Here is a 13,672-nt window from a genome sequence, read left to right as displayed (position 1 = left end):
AATCATTCCTTAATAAAAACCACTCCTTAATCAAATCAAATTGTCAAATTAATAATGCCAACACTCGATCTGGTGTTAAAAAATTATCCACATCAATAAATGAACTACAAAATCACATTTGTAGTTGGTAGCCTTATTTAACAATATAAACCAATTAAGACAAGCATAATAAAATCAAAGGTCTAAATTTTGGTACGTACAGAGACATTTTGTAGGTTAAAAAAAACACATGTAGTTCTTGCAGCGGTCTTCTCTTCCTATTACTTCGCTTCGTTTGAGTTTGAGTGATCTGATCTCATATTTCGTATATCAGAAAAAGGAACGATGAACTCTAATTTGTAATGATTTAATTCATTTACTTACATATTGATAACAATTTAGTCTACATAGTATAAATTTTGTAACGATTTATTCCATACCATGAAAAATCTCATTAAAACTAAGTTTAGATTTTTCTAATATAATGATTCAAGCTTTGTCATTTATAAATACATTTGTTCCTAGTTTATCATCATATAAGAAATCTTAACCAGAAAAAAAAAATTCATGTTAGAGATTATTGTTACCAAGTTTAAACTACAAGGATTAAATTGTTACATACTAAAATTCAAAAAATAAATTGTTACCCATTTAAAGATACATAAACTAAATGATTACTTCAATGAAATTACAGTGACAGAAAGTGTCTTTTATCCCATTTTGTAATAGCCAATAGGCATGACATTATTTTCTGGAACCCTACCTTGATTGATACACTTGCTTTGGATTGAAGTTAAATACATATCGTTCCTATACAATCAAATGGTATAATTTCTAAAATCCAACCATCTAGCCCTGGGAAAACATAGATGCAAAAAAATACATTTCTATTTGATCTTAGAAATAAGTACGAGGCAGCTAACTTTTGTCTAGATTTCAGCTTCTTTTCTTCTACCTTAAATCTCTTATACCATTAAATCAAAAAAGATAAGGATAAAGAAATACCACCAGTCTATCGAAGGTATGGGCAAGAGCTGCAGTAGCCAAGTCGGGAAACCGTGGAACTTTGTTGGAGCCCGACGTTGCTGGGGATGAAAATGCAGTCACATTTTAACATATGAGGAAAGCTGCGATGGGTTGGTGCCTGGTTTTTCTGGAGATGCTTGCATGTTGATTTTTATTCTGCATTCAGCAAAATTCCCTATTATCTTTGTGACCATCCAACAGGAACATCAAATGAATCCATAAGAAATATGTTTTACAAGAACAAAATGTAATCCAATTCCTTATATCCATATTGATCCACTCTCGGCAAGAAAGCAAAACGATGCACAAGTTCTAGCCAGGCTAGCTATATGTTGCTATAGCGAAACAGGTAGACATAAAGCATACAAGTGCTTTTATTAAGCTAGGGAGACCGACACGTACCTGTTGTGGATATTGACATACTCATCTGTTTCGTCTAATATCTCCTCCTGACAAGATGATTATATGATACGTAAGATCAACATTGAATAACAGTGCTGGCAGAACTAACCTCCCAACATTGTAAACCATGCTTAGTTGCAAGTTAAAGAATTTGTCATCACCTGAAGAAGTTCTTCAATCACATCCTCCATAGTAATGACACCAACCACCTCTTCACTAGGTGGAAAAATGGGAAGAGGTGCATTTTCGACATCTAAAATGCAAAATGAACAACCTTTGTGTCGTTTTTTAAACGCAGGAGTAGCTGGTGGACTTTTCTTTATCTGTTGGCCTCCACCCTTTTCAGCTGTTGTTTGAGCATCAACTGATTCCAGTTTCATCACTAAGTTTTGAGTAGCAGCATCAGCACCAGAGTCAACTCCATTGTCTGAGAATCAACCAGGCAGGAAAAGGGTATGTCAAAAGTAACAAACGAATAAGATATGTTCACAGCAAAAGGAGCACAACTAAGAGCATTTCATGTGAAGCCCTATAATTGGTGGATCTAGACAGTTCCAAGGAATTTGGACCTCAAGAACATGAGTAAATACGAGTTCAATGCTAGACGAAGGTGTAGAACCTTCCCAAATTTGGATGAGAAATATCATGACTATAAAATCTGAGCCTTAAATAAATGGATAGCATACAAACAAATTTTAAGATCCCAAACCCTCCTGCCCCAAACATAACTGAATAGTTTATTTGTTCGCAATTACTTTCTTTGTTTATCCAATTAATATAAAATTTCTGCTTTGCACATTCTCACCTTTTTTCAGCAATGCCTCAGATTGGTAACCATGTTTCTTGAATACCACAGCAATGTGACTATGCCCCTTTTGAAATTCATTTAAAATGTCATATAGAGGCATGTCTTCAGAAACCCTGCAGTAGTTGAGGAAGAAAAAATAATAAAGCTTTTTTCCAGGTCCAAAACTGCCAACAGGTCATTTCATCTAAATGCATAAAGATACAAGCAATGAATATTCTCATACCGTGGAATTTTTCTAATAATCATTTTTTTGAGGGAAATTCTATCGTCTGGATCAACAGTCAAAAGATTTTTAACCTGAAAAATGTTAAAACGATGAACAAATGAGCAGATGCTCGATGGCATGAACTATACCTTAAGTCTGAGTATCATAATATGACACAATGATCACGCACCAAATAAAAATATATATATTAATCAGGAAATTTAAAATAAATAAATAAAAAGCAACAATTTCATCAACTTCCGCTCACTCCAATGAACAGATTGAGAAAAATATGCGAAAGCAACCTCCATTCCCACATTAGAGGTATGTCGCCTATGTCATTTAAACTAGTGATGTCTGTCCAATTAGGCTCAAGGTTGGTGTTTCTAATTTGAAAGAACTCAGCTTGGCCAAGGCCCTCTGTTTTCCTATTCATTAGTCTGCAGCCCGGCAACTTAGGCCACATGCTTAAACTCCTTAGTCCAAAAACACGGTAACAGTTCTATTTTACTAGAAGAGTTTGTTTATTCACAATGCAGAGCACTTCAGTTTTGCATGTAAACAGCCACCCTGATTTTGAAAAATGAAGCAAGAGGGACCTGAGAACTCCCTCTTAGCCATTTCTCAATTTTATTCTCAGGTCTCCTTATCCTGCTACATTAGAAGGTGATACAATAGAGAGAGCAAGAAAGAGGATTCATTTCAACCTATCATGTAATGTTATTGTTTATAACAGCTAGGGATGATGCAAGTGAATTACCAGAACTAGTCCAATTATATTTTTTGGATCTCCAGAATATACAGGAACTCTGCTATGCCCTTTCGTCATTATAGCATTGAGTGTATCCCTGCCATATACAGAAGGGGCTTTAGAAAAACGGAAAAATGATATTAGACAGACATACAAGAACTGGAAGAAAGAAAAAACCCACAAATCAAGAGTCGCATCCAGATCAAGGGAAAATGCATTTGATATAGGAGTCATGGCATCTTTTGCTGTCTTTTCAGTCAATTCAAGTGCCCCAGCAATAATAGTAGTCTCGTCGTGAGTTAAATCTCCACCTTTTCCAGCCTAAGACAACATATATTTTAGACATGGCAAATCCATCAAATAATGGTGATTGGAGCAGAAGGAAAATTCAGAGCACACAAGATAAGGATAATGTTCCGTTAGAGCACTCAAATACTAGAATATTAACTCATGCAAATGATCCCATGAGCACATCCCCAAGTTGATTACCTCATTGCCATGAAAGTTCACAAATGTCTTGAGCTCTGCTCTCCTTAAGAGGACAGCGTGCCCTTTACCCAACATCCAATCAAGAACCTGAATTTATTTTTTTAAAAAAAAAAGATGTAAAAGAAACTAAATATCATGTATATATGGCCTATAGCACTATTATTGGCTACCTGCAGTTAAATAAGATATTCAAATGAGCATCCCAAATATCATGTATATATGGCCTAAAGAACTATTATCTTATCAGTCTCAAACTTTAATTTTCATTTCCATGCTTGAACTTAGAAGAGGTGTAAGGGAATTTTACCTTACTAATTGGATATGAAATGGGAAAGAATAACATAAGAAGAATGCGAACAAAAGGTGCCATTATTGCTCCAACTTTCAACCCATAACGAGTACAAATCGCTTGTGGCAATATCTGCAGTCAAGTCTACGTCACATTAACCCAATAATATCCAATGGCAAAAACTATTCTCAAACTGGTGTGATCAAAAGTACCTCTCCGAACATGAGGATTAGAGTAACTGAAACAAGGATAGCTGCCCAAGGAGGTACAATCTTGTCCAAGAATATCGGAAGAGCCTACAGGGGACACATACAACATCATTAAGTTTACACTTAGAAAATTATGTAGACTCCACAAACAGAGATGTGCAAACGTTTATATAGTTACCTCCATTGCTAAAGAGTTACCAATCAAAAGTGTGCAGAGAAGCAGATGCTGATTCTTTACCACTGGGAATATCTTAGCTGCCAAAGAAATCATAACATTACTACTCTAGGTGATCCCATGGGTATGAAACATTTCGCTTAAGCTTCTAAAACTCCCCCAATCCTACTTAGTACTCTCGGTTCATAGGCACGCGCACACTACTACCTAATTCCCAGATCCTAACACGGAATTGCATAATTCAATGTACAGGTCCTTCAGCTGCCGTGTGGTTACTTAAAATAATAACAGTAATTTTTACAGGTAACTAAAATGTTCTTGAAAAGTTTCAAGTGACAATACGGAAATCGTCGGGATTCAAGTTTCTGGCCACAGATACGAAATGAATTTCCATAGTTGCGGGAGGTGATAATAGAGATTACCGGCGTGTTTGCGATCCTGAGGGCGGCCGGACTTTATAAGAACTTCCAGGTCAACGAGGCCGAGAGACATGAGACCCAAAGTGAGCCCAGCCATCAGTCCAGCGAAGGTCACCAGACCTACGATTGCCAACATGTACAACCAGAACTCCGGCTCGCAACTCCGGACATCTTCTGCCATAGCTCTCTGTAGAAGAAGATTTGCAGTCGCCTTTACGGCTATCGGCGAAGAAGATGATTGGGAGCAGCAGCAGCCACAGCCGCACAGGTTCTTTGGCTTCTCCTTTTTCGAGAGTAACACGAATTTTCCTCGAAAATCGATGGGAATCGCAGTCTGCCACTGACAGAATAAAATTTTTCTCTGTAGCAGAGGAATTCCCCTTCCCTCTAAAAAAGCGCTCGCACAACCCAAACAGTAACACATGTACTCCAAAAAGAAAGAAATAGAAACGACGCTGACGTCGGGCCCACGCCCCTGACTTTGCGATTAATGACACGCGCTTCGGCCCGGCGGTTTCTGACCGTCCGATTGGGATAAGTTTGGAGGATGCGAACATATTCGCGGCTGGTAAAACTTTGATCCCTGATGACGGAGTGGGTCCCACTGCATTCCAATTTCCAAGATGCAAAATTGTTCTTGACGACTTCTTGCCATTGCCAGTGCTAACCGCTAATTACTACGATTCTCTAATAAATAATAATAAATGATCGTGGACTAAAATTCCGCTTGATGTCTTCAGCAATCAACATTAATGTTTAAAGAGATTTTTTCTTTATAATGTTGTTGAGATGTCAAAAATATCATAGGATTATAGTACTATATATTGGTAAGTAACAATGATGCTATCTTATAATTTAGTTCATCCATAATTGATACTAGATTAAATCTATTTATTCAAAATACTGAAAAAAGAAAAAAGAGAATTTTCATTAAGAAAATGACTGCGTATCTATTGCTTTCTAGATGCACATGCAAGAAACAGCAATCTTCAATATTTAGGACTTTTGATTGGAGGCCATGGCCAAACTCGTTCAGCTCCAAAAATGGCAGGAGCTCAACAAATAGAATTCCTGCTGTCCCAATAAAGAAGTCTAAACCAGTAGCTTGATTTCGCCCACTACAGCTTTTGCCAGTAGTTAACTTCAACCCATCACCAGTAAGCGAGATCCAAGAGGTTTCCGGTGGACGCCTTATGGAGGTTGGGCTCTGGAAGATCAATAGCTGAAATGATTCAATCACTCTTTGCATTAACATCCAGAATTTGATTGTTTGATAGTGAGTAAGTTTTAAACTTTGTTACTTATTAATAATTATTACCATCTTTAAAATTTGCGGTTGGATTTTATCCTGAAAAAGAAATCTTGAAATTTTGTTTATAATAGGTACAAAAGAAGATAGAAATACATGTTTTTTTAGTACAACAAGTGGGTTGGAAATATCCGAACTCATGACCTCCTGTTAGAGACAAATGCTAATTACCGTTAATTAATCTCGTGTTCGCAAAATATAATATACATACATACATGTAAGGGAAAAAATATATGATATATATATCGATACATATACATACATACATGTGCATACGCATACATATATATATATATATATATATGCGAGTGAAAAAAGTACGTGTTTTTTATAACCATGCAACTTTAACAATTTTGTATTTAATGATTGATATATATATATATATATATTTACTTTTATTGATAAAAATAAAACAAATAAATAGATTTCTCAATATTTAAATATCAATAGAAAAAAAAAAGACAATTTATTCTCTTGGTTTTTCTTTTTTCAGGGATTGGTATATAGCCAACAACAAGGTTGTACTCTAAAATACAACATTGCCTCTTAATATATATACACAACATTGAGAACTTTATGAAAATATTGGAAACAATTTAATCAATCTAATATTAATGGTTAGTCGTTTTACTGCTTTAATGTTCCATACTATTTTGAATAATACTTACCTCCCGATCAATTTGACGGCTATTATATTTTTGAAATAATAAATGATCATCTTCTCTGTTTTCATTTTTACTCGTCAAAAGCATGGTGGTGGTCAGAACTCAGAGATGGAGATGAGAGAGGGATAAACGGGTAAGTATTTTCTACTATTTTCTTCCCTAAAAGCTATTTAAGAAAAATACTTATACCAGATAAATTTGATGCACAAACGGTAATATCTTTCATTAACAGCAAAAATAATCTGTAAATACAATCTTAAATCCCTACTGATATTATTCTAAAAGTTCCCCCTACAACATAGATTTTCACCCATTACTATTATTACTTATTTATTGACATAAACAAAATGGCAGTTGGTAAAGCATTCTGTTCCATACCAGGTGGATGAACCAATAGCTTCCCACTGATTTCCTGCCATTTCAATCCAAAAGCAATCAATCCATTGTAGGAGAACTCAAGCTTTACAGTCTCAAAGCTCTTAGCTTTGCTTTGGAGCAGCAGCCTTCTCCCAGATGAATGATACCAGATTATCTTGATCTGACGCACGCCTGAGGATAGGAGCTTGCGCTCTCAACTCGGCATTGATTCGCAAGCTACAGCAGTCTTGATCATGAACACGAAACTCCGTGAAAATGTTCAATCTTGCCTTTCAACATCTCGAAATTCTCCTGGTTCAGGGACTATTTCATTGGAGCTTACTCTTCCTGGTTGTTTCGGTCCACTGCCACTTTCTCTATTTACATCTGATGAGCTGTGCCCCCAGCTACCATGAAAAGCAGCACTCCAAGATCTTCGCGATGATGTCGCTCGCAACCTTCCAGAGCTGGAGCTTTCATCCCTGACTACTTTCAAAGGATTTTCCAGCGCTTTGAGGACGTATCTCATGAGAGGCCGTCTAGATGGCTTCGGGTTCAGGCACGACTTGGCGATAATCGCCATTGCCCATACCTCTTCCAAAAGATCGTCATCAATCATCAATGACGGATCAACTATCTTTGTTACGTGTTCCTTATCATGGATGCTTATGTTAGGTAAGGTGTGTTCCAACCACTCCTTTGTTGTAGCATCTTCGGTTTTGCTGATACCAAGCTTTCCTGTGACAAGTTCTAGCAACACTTTACCAAAACAGTAAATGTCTTGAGAACAGGATGCTGGTGAGGAGCCTGCATATACACAACAAACAGAAAATCATTAAGTTGAAAGAAACACGACATTGATTACTAAATAGTTAATTTTGTCTGCTGTTCTAATACTAAGAGTTATACCAAACTGCCAGCCAACCAAATTATTACAGCAAAAAACCACCGTGAGAATCCACAGTAGCTATTGAAGTCACTTTTTTCTTCAGTTAGCTGTGCCTAAAATGGAGTATTGTTTGTTAGAAAGGTAAGGGATGCAAATTATGGTTAATTCGTTAGGGTAAGGTTGATGCGGTAATGACGAGACTCCAGTCTTCAGGCTTTGCGTATTTACATTACTTGTTTATTATCTATGAATGAAATACTGAAAAGAAGAGGAAAGCTCAGAAGAAATACGCACCAGAAGAAGATTGTTCAGAGCTTCTGCACAATAGAATAAGAAGCTATTAGAATTTTGATTAAATAATAAATAAAAGAACTTAAGCTGCAAGCCAAGAAGATTTTGACATAAACTAGTAAATATAATTGGCTAAATGATTTAAAATAATTCAAAGTCAGAGATCAAAGATCTCAAAGAACTGAACATGTTAACTGTAGAAGGTTACTTTAAGACATCGATGGAAGGGTATAATATACAACTGTGACAATTCTCTATGACATCTATGAAGATTAATTAAACACTCATCTAATACCACTTATTAGACACGTGATAAACAGAGCATTCTCTATTTCATGATTTATTGTTTATCCACGAAAATTAAGCACTTATGTCTGCACGTCTACTTAGAGTGACAACATCATGAAATAGACATCATGCAATAATAATAGCCACACAGCATGCTTAATGCTTCTACTGTCATGAACTACACCTCATCATCTTAATAAAAATAATGTTACCTACTTGGCACTAACTCAAAAAGACCCAACTTGTTTATGCTAAGAAATATGATTGAAGGAACTGCAAACGAGGGAGGATCCTATTCTTGAAAAATCAATTAAATTCAGATTTCGACAAAAAAAAAGAGGGTTGGGGTGGGGAGTTTGTCTGTATTTTGAATCTGGAAAACCATTATTCTCAAGATACATACTGTGACTTTCGCCGCAATCTCGTGAAGACATTTTGGTGATGATCCCCTTCAAGGACACAGGCCTCACTCAAGCTTCCAAGACGCACTTCAAATTTGTCATCAAGGAGGATACTGCTTGCTTGAATTTCTCTTCAAGCATTTAAGAAAAGAAAAGTCAATACACAGTTTGTATACAGAATAAACTGGAGGACATATGGCATTACAGCCAGATGCCAACTACATAGAATGAATCTTAACGTTCTATTCTAAAGCTAACGCCCTCAATATAACTGGTCAAAGGCCAAATAACGATGTCTAGTACTAAAATTTTTTTATTAATTTCATTAGATAAGAATCTGAAGAATTGGAATATTTCACAAAACCAGAATGCAATATAATTATTATTATTTATTTATTTTGAAATGGGGATTCTAATGAAAGCTTGTCGATCGATACCTGTGGACGAGAGGAGGGTTACACTCATGATGCAGGTGAGACAGGGCCTCAGCAGCTCCTATGGCTATTTTCAATCTGATAATCCAATCCAGGGACTGCACATTATCATCTTCTGAACTGGAAACCTTCTGCAAGCAATTAGCCAAGTCCCCATTTGGCATACATTTGTACACCAAGAGCTTCTCATCCTCACGCTCGAAGCAGTGCCCCAAAAATGGAACAAATCTCATATGCGATACTTTGCTGAAAAAGTCTAGTTCCAGAGAGTACGCTTCATTCTTTAAGTACTGCAAATTTACCTTTTTAATCACTACAGGAAGGCCACCCTCCAGGAACCCCTTGTAGAGATCTCCAGAGTGACCATGTTTTATAATATTTTCTTTGCTGAAATTCCCAGTACTCTGAAGCATCTGCTCATAAGTGAATGAATCTCCCAGACCAGCAAAGTAGACTGGATCCTTTGGAAGTGAAGGGCTGTCTCCCTCTGGAACTGGACCAACATTTGCTTTCCCTCTCTTATTTGAATTACCTTTGCCGAATAATTTCAAGAACAGTACCAGGATTAGCACCAAAACAATAACAAGGCCAAATCCACCAAATATCCCCACCATTATGAACTTCAAGCGATTGTTGTTATTAGGATGACGCTCTAGTTCATCTGGAGTCCCCTTTTGAAGACCATCAAAATGTAAGCTTCTCTGAGCGTAGAAGAGGCTACAATCCTCGAGAGTTCTTTGATCTGGCACCTTATCCAGGCAATTTCCACGAAGAAAAGCCTTGATTTTACTCTTTACATCACCTTGGAAATAGTTTCCAGATAAATCGATTGACCCATTCAATTTAGGTGATAAATGTAGAGGACCATACAGAACATTATTTGAGAAATTGAACACAGCAGTAGTGTTTCGAACAAAACTTGGCAAGTTACCCGTAAAGTTGTTGTTGGATGCATCTAGGAACCACAATTTAGGTCGTGATAACAAGTCACCAGGTAGACCGCCATCAAGTTTATTTCCTCTCAATACCAAAACTTCTAACTGAGCAAGACTTGGAAACAAACCATCTGGCAAAGGACCCTCGAAGCCATTATCTCCAATATACATCATTTTCAAACTCCTTAACCCCCTCAGATCCACAGGAAGCGCACCCGTCAGTGAATTCCTGCTGAGATCAAGCACCAGTAGTTCTGATAGGTTGCCCAGTTGACTTGGTACAGAGGATGTCAAACTATTGTCCGAAAGATTCAACGATTGCAGTTTACTAAGAGTACCTAAACTGGGTGGAATCGGTCCAGATAAATAATTTGAGGCAAGTTCAAGCCGGGTAAGATTATTAAGAGATGAAAGGCTGGGAGGTATTGACCCAGTGAGCAGATTTCTCGAGAGATCAAGAACAGATAGCTGTAATAACTGTCCTAATGCAGAAGGCATAATACCAGTAAGACTGTTATCAGATAAATAAAGTTTAGTGAGCTTACTTAAGCTGCCAATAGAGGAAGGTATTGGGCCAACAATCGAAGAAGAGCGAAGATCAAGCACTTGGAGCGCAACAAGAGACTGGCCGAACCAGTCTGGAATAGAGCCAGGAAGCAAAAACCCAGAGGCGTTAAACGAGACCAAGGAGGTTAAATTGGCAAGCGCATCGACGGCGAAACGAGGGCTGAGTCGCCCATTATGAGTTCGTCTAAGACCTGACACAGTGATCCCAACAACGCGTCCGGCTTTGCACTTAACTCCGGTCCAAGCGGAACAGGGGTTTTCTTTTATGGCCCAATCTTTCCCTCTTAACCCTAACGATGATCGGAGACTGAGTAACGCCGTCCGCTCAGTGCTGGAGTTCAGAACTTCCGGCTGACCTAACCCACACTGAATTAAGAACAATAATATAGCTACCTCAAGCAGATATCGCCGGCGAGCTTGAACTTCCATCGCCGTCGGATAGTGTGGAAGAAACATAGGAAGCTCACAGAGGATTTAGAAGTTTCGTTTCCGTCTCCATCGTCTTCGAGCACCACTAAAGAACAAAGTTGAGCAACTTCCAGTTCACCAATTGAACGCCGTATTAAATATCACCTCCAATCACGAGCGATGATTCTAAGTCCTTCTCTGAACCGCCATAAATGCCGACCCAAAATCACCTAAAGAAAATAATGATACAATAATATATTTCACTTCCGCTGGGTGAATTCTGTTTCAATCCACAACTCTACTCGAAAATCTTGCCCAATAAACACACGCACACAAACGGAAAGAGAGAGAGAAAGAGAAAGGCAAAGAGAAGGCACGGGCTACTAAATGACCGAGAAAGTGAAAGACGCCGAATGTCAATAATGGCTTCGAGATTAAAGAACAGGCAGTTGGTTACAGCGGATTTCGGGATCTTTTACCCAAGTTTACTCAGAGCTGCTCGGGGAAGAAACTTTCTGAGTTTCTGGTACAGATTTTCCACAGGCTAATTTAAGGACTCATTATCACATTCACAGCACACAGAGCACACAGTAATCGTAATAAAGAGAGACAGAACGCCATTGTTAAACAATTGAAGCTGCTCCATTGCAATTCAAAGATAACCTTTTAACTTTATTTGAATTTTCCTTTTCCAGAGGTGGACGGGAAGAAACTCCGATAAAGAAAATTCCAAACCGACTTTGAACACCGTGCGATCGTCTTCGTTGCCAATTACAATACCTACACTCGTTGCGTCGGAAATTACATATGGAAACACCAAATTAATACGCAAAATCCGTATGGAGTGATTTTTTTTTTTTTAACAATTATGGAGTTAGAATTAAAGAAGTAAATTATTGATTTTTCTTTTTGTTTTTCCATAGATGACAGAGAATTGGGATATATCTGCTTTTTTAAAATTTTATTTGAAGATAAACTCTTACTGGTACTAAATATATTATTTAATATAAATTAATCATGGTCTATGTATATAATAAATAACAGTGGCAATTATTTTCCTTAAAATATGGTAATTATTGATTTGAATATTGTATTTTAATTATTATTAGACCCTGTTCAATAATTATCTGAAGACATTAATATTTTTTCTTTTAGAGAACTTGATGATTTTTTTAGTACAATTGAACTATTGAAGACATTTTTTTTTATATTGTGGTCCAACTATTGAAGATATTAATGTTTGTTACAAAGAAAAATTGAAGACATTGATGTTAAGTGCTAATAATGTTTTTATAATTACGAAAAGTTTCTTTTACGAAGGTAGTGGTCACTTGTACTAAAAATTAAAATAATAATAATAAATAGATAAGTAGTGGTTACTGTGCATTAAAATTTAATATCCTTAAAAAACTTCTTGACATATAGACTTTTAAAAATAACATAAAACCATCCTTTAGTAAAATCATATTATTGTCTTGTTGTAATTTACCATAGACCCTTTTTTTTCTTTTGGAAATATCGTAGTCAGTAAATTTAAATCATGTCATAATTCAAAAAGTTACATTTTTTTTCCAGGAAAAGAATCCTTCTCTACCCCTAAAGTTGGTACGTTGTACCAATTTTCACCTAAACTTTCAATCTTATCCAACTCAGCCATATACTTAAATAAGTTGCAATTTTTACTCTAGGTTGGATTTCCTAATTCACCCACCAAAACTTACAAATTTATTAAAAAAATGTCTAAATCTCATTAAGTTGATACAAAATATATAGTTATAATTCATTTTATACAAAGTGGGAATAATTTTTTCTCAACAAATTTTCAAACAAAAATCTATCAAATAGTAAAAATTGCAATAATTTTTAAAGTTAATGATGAAAAAATTGTAACATCGATCAAAATTTAAGATGCAATTTGATGAAATTGAAATTTTGAGTTACCGTAGATATTTTATTACAATACATAAACAAAATATTTTATTTTAATTTATTGAAATTTTCGCTCAAAACTAATTTTAGTCATTTTCATCAACTTATTTACAAATGGATTAACAGAAGTAGTGAGTATTAGATTTCAAAGAATATTCAAATGGTTAAATAGTCAATAAGTACTAAAGTTTACAAACTAAAACCTAATATTCAAAAGTTGTTAAAAACCAAAATAAAAGGAGTAAATATCAAAATGGGTTTTAAATGAGTTATATATTGTACTTTTTGAAATAATTTGTTATTTTTAATTACAAAAGTTTGTTTTAAAAAATGTTGTAAAAAAAACACACAAATAGTTGGTTTTGTTTCTAAGAATAATGTATTATTTTATAAAGCATGTACTGCAACAGTTTGAAGAGTCATCTATGGACAACATTAAACTAAAGG

At 36.0% G+C, this 13,672-nt stretch overlaps 2 protein-coding genes across 2 annotated transcripts; both read right to left on the bottom strand.

The window, feature by feature from the left end:
* Positions 1–637: 637 nt before the first annotated feature.
* Positions 638–5,165, bottom strand: LOC111011071 (methyltransferase, putative (DUF21)). Its single transcript, XM_022284694.2, has 12 exons — positions 4,756–5,165; positions 4,337–4,413; positions 4,162–4,245; positions 3,968–4,081; positions 3,661–3,747; positions 3,353–3,492; positions 3,181–3,268; positions 2,439–2,512; positions 2,213–2,328; positions 1,569–1,834; positions 1,408–1,454; positions 638–1,161 (listed from the first exon to the last, which is right to left on the bottom strand). The coding sequence occupies exons 1-12, from the start codon at positions 4,931–4,933 to the stop codon at positions 1,083–1,085; spliced, it is 1,350 nt and encodes a 449-aa protein (XP_022140386.2). The 5' UTR covers positions 4,934–5,165; the 3' UTR covers positions 638–1,082.
* Positions 5,166–6,923: 1,758 nt separating this feature from the next.
* On the bottom strand, positions 6,924–12,096 carry LOC111004826 (putative LRR receptor-like serine/threonine-protein kinase At2g16250). Its single transcript, XM_022276051.2, has 5 exons — positions 11,960–12,096; positions 9,390–11,526; positions 8,955–9,083; positions 8,267–8,289; positions 6,924–7,890 (listed from the first exon to the last, which is right to left on the bottom strand). The coding sequence occupies exons 2-5, from the start codon at positions 11,342–11,344 to the stop codon at positions 7,364–7,366; spliced, it is 2,634 nt and encodes an 877-aa protein (XP_022131743.1). The 5' UTR covers positions 11,345–11,526; positions 11,960–12,096; the 3' UTR covers positions 6,924–7,363.
* Between the last annotated feature and the right edge of the window lie 1,576 nt (positions 12,097–13,672).

This window comes from Momordica charantia, assembly GCF_013281855.1.
Source record: "Momordica charantia cultivar OHB3-1 chromosome 11 unlocalized genomic scaffold, Mcharantia_2.0 BLBB01000011.1, whole genome shotgun sequence".
Classification (NCBI taxonomy): Eukaryota; Viridiplantae; Streptophyta; class Magnoliopsida; order Cucurbitales; family Cucurbitaceae; genus Momordica; species Momordica charantia.
Note: the sequence above shows the minus strand (reverse complement) of the source record. Positions and strands in the feature narration are given on the sequence as shown.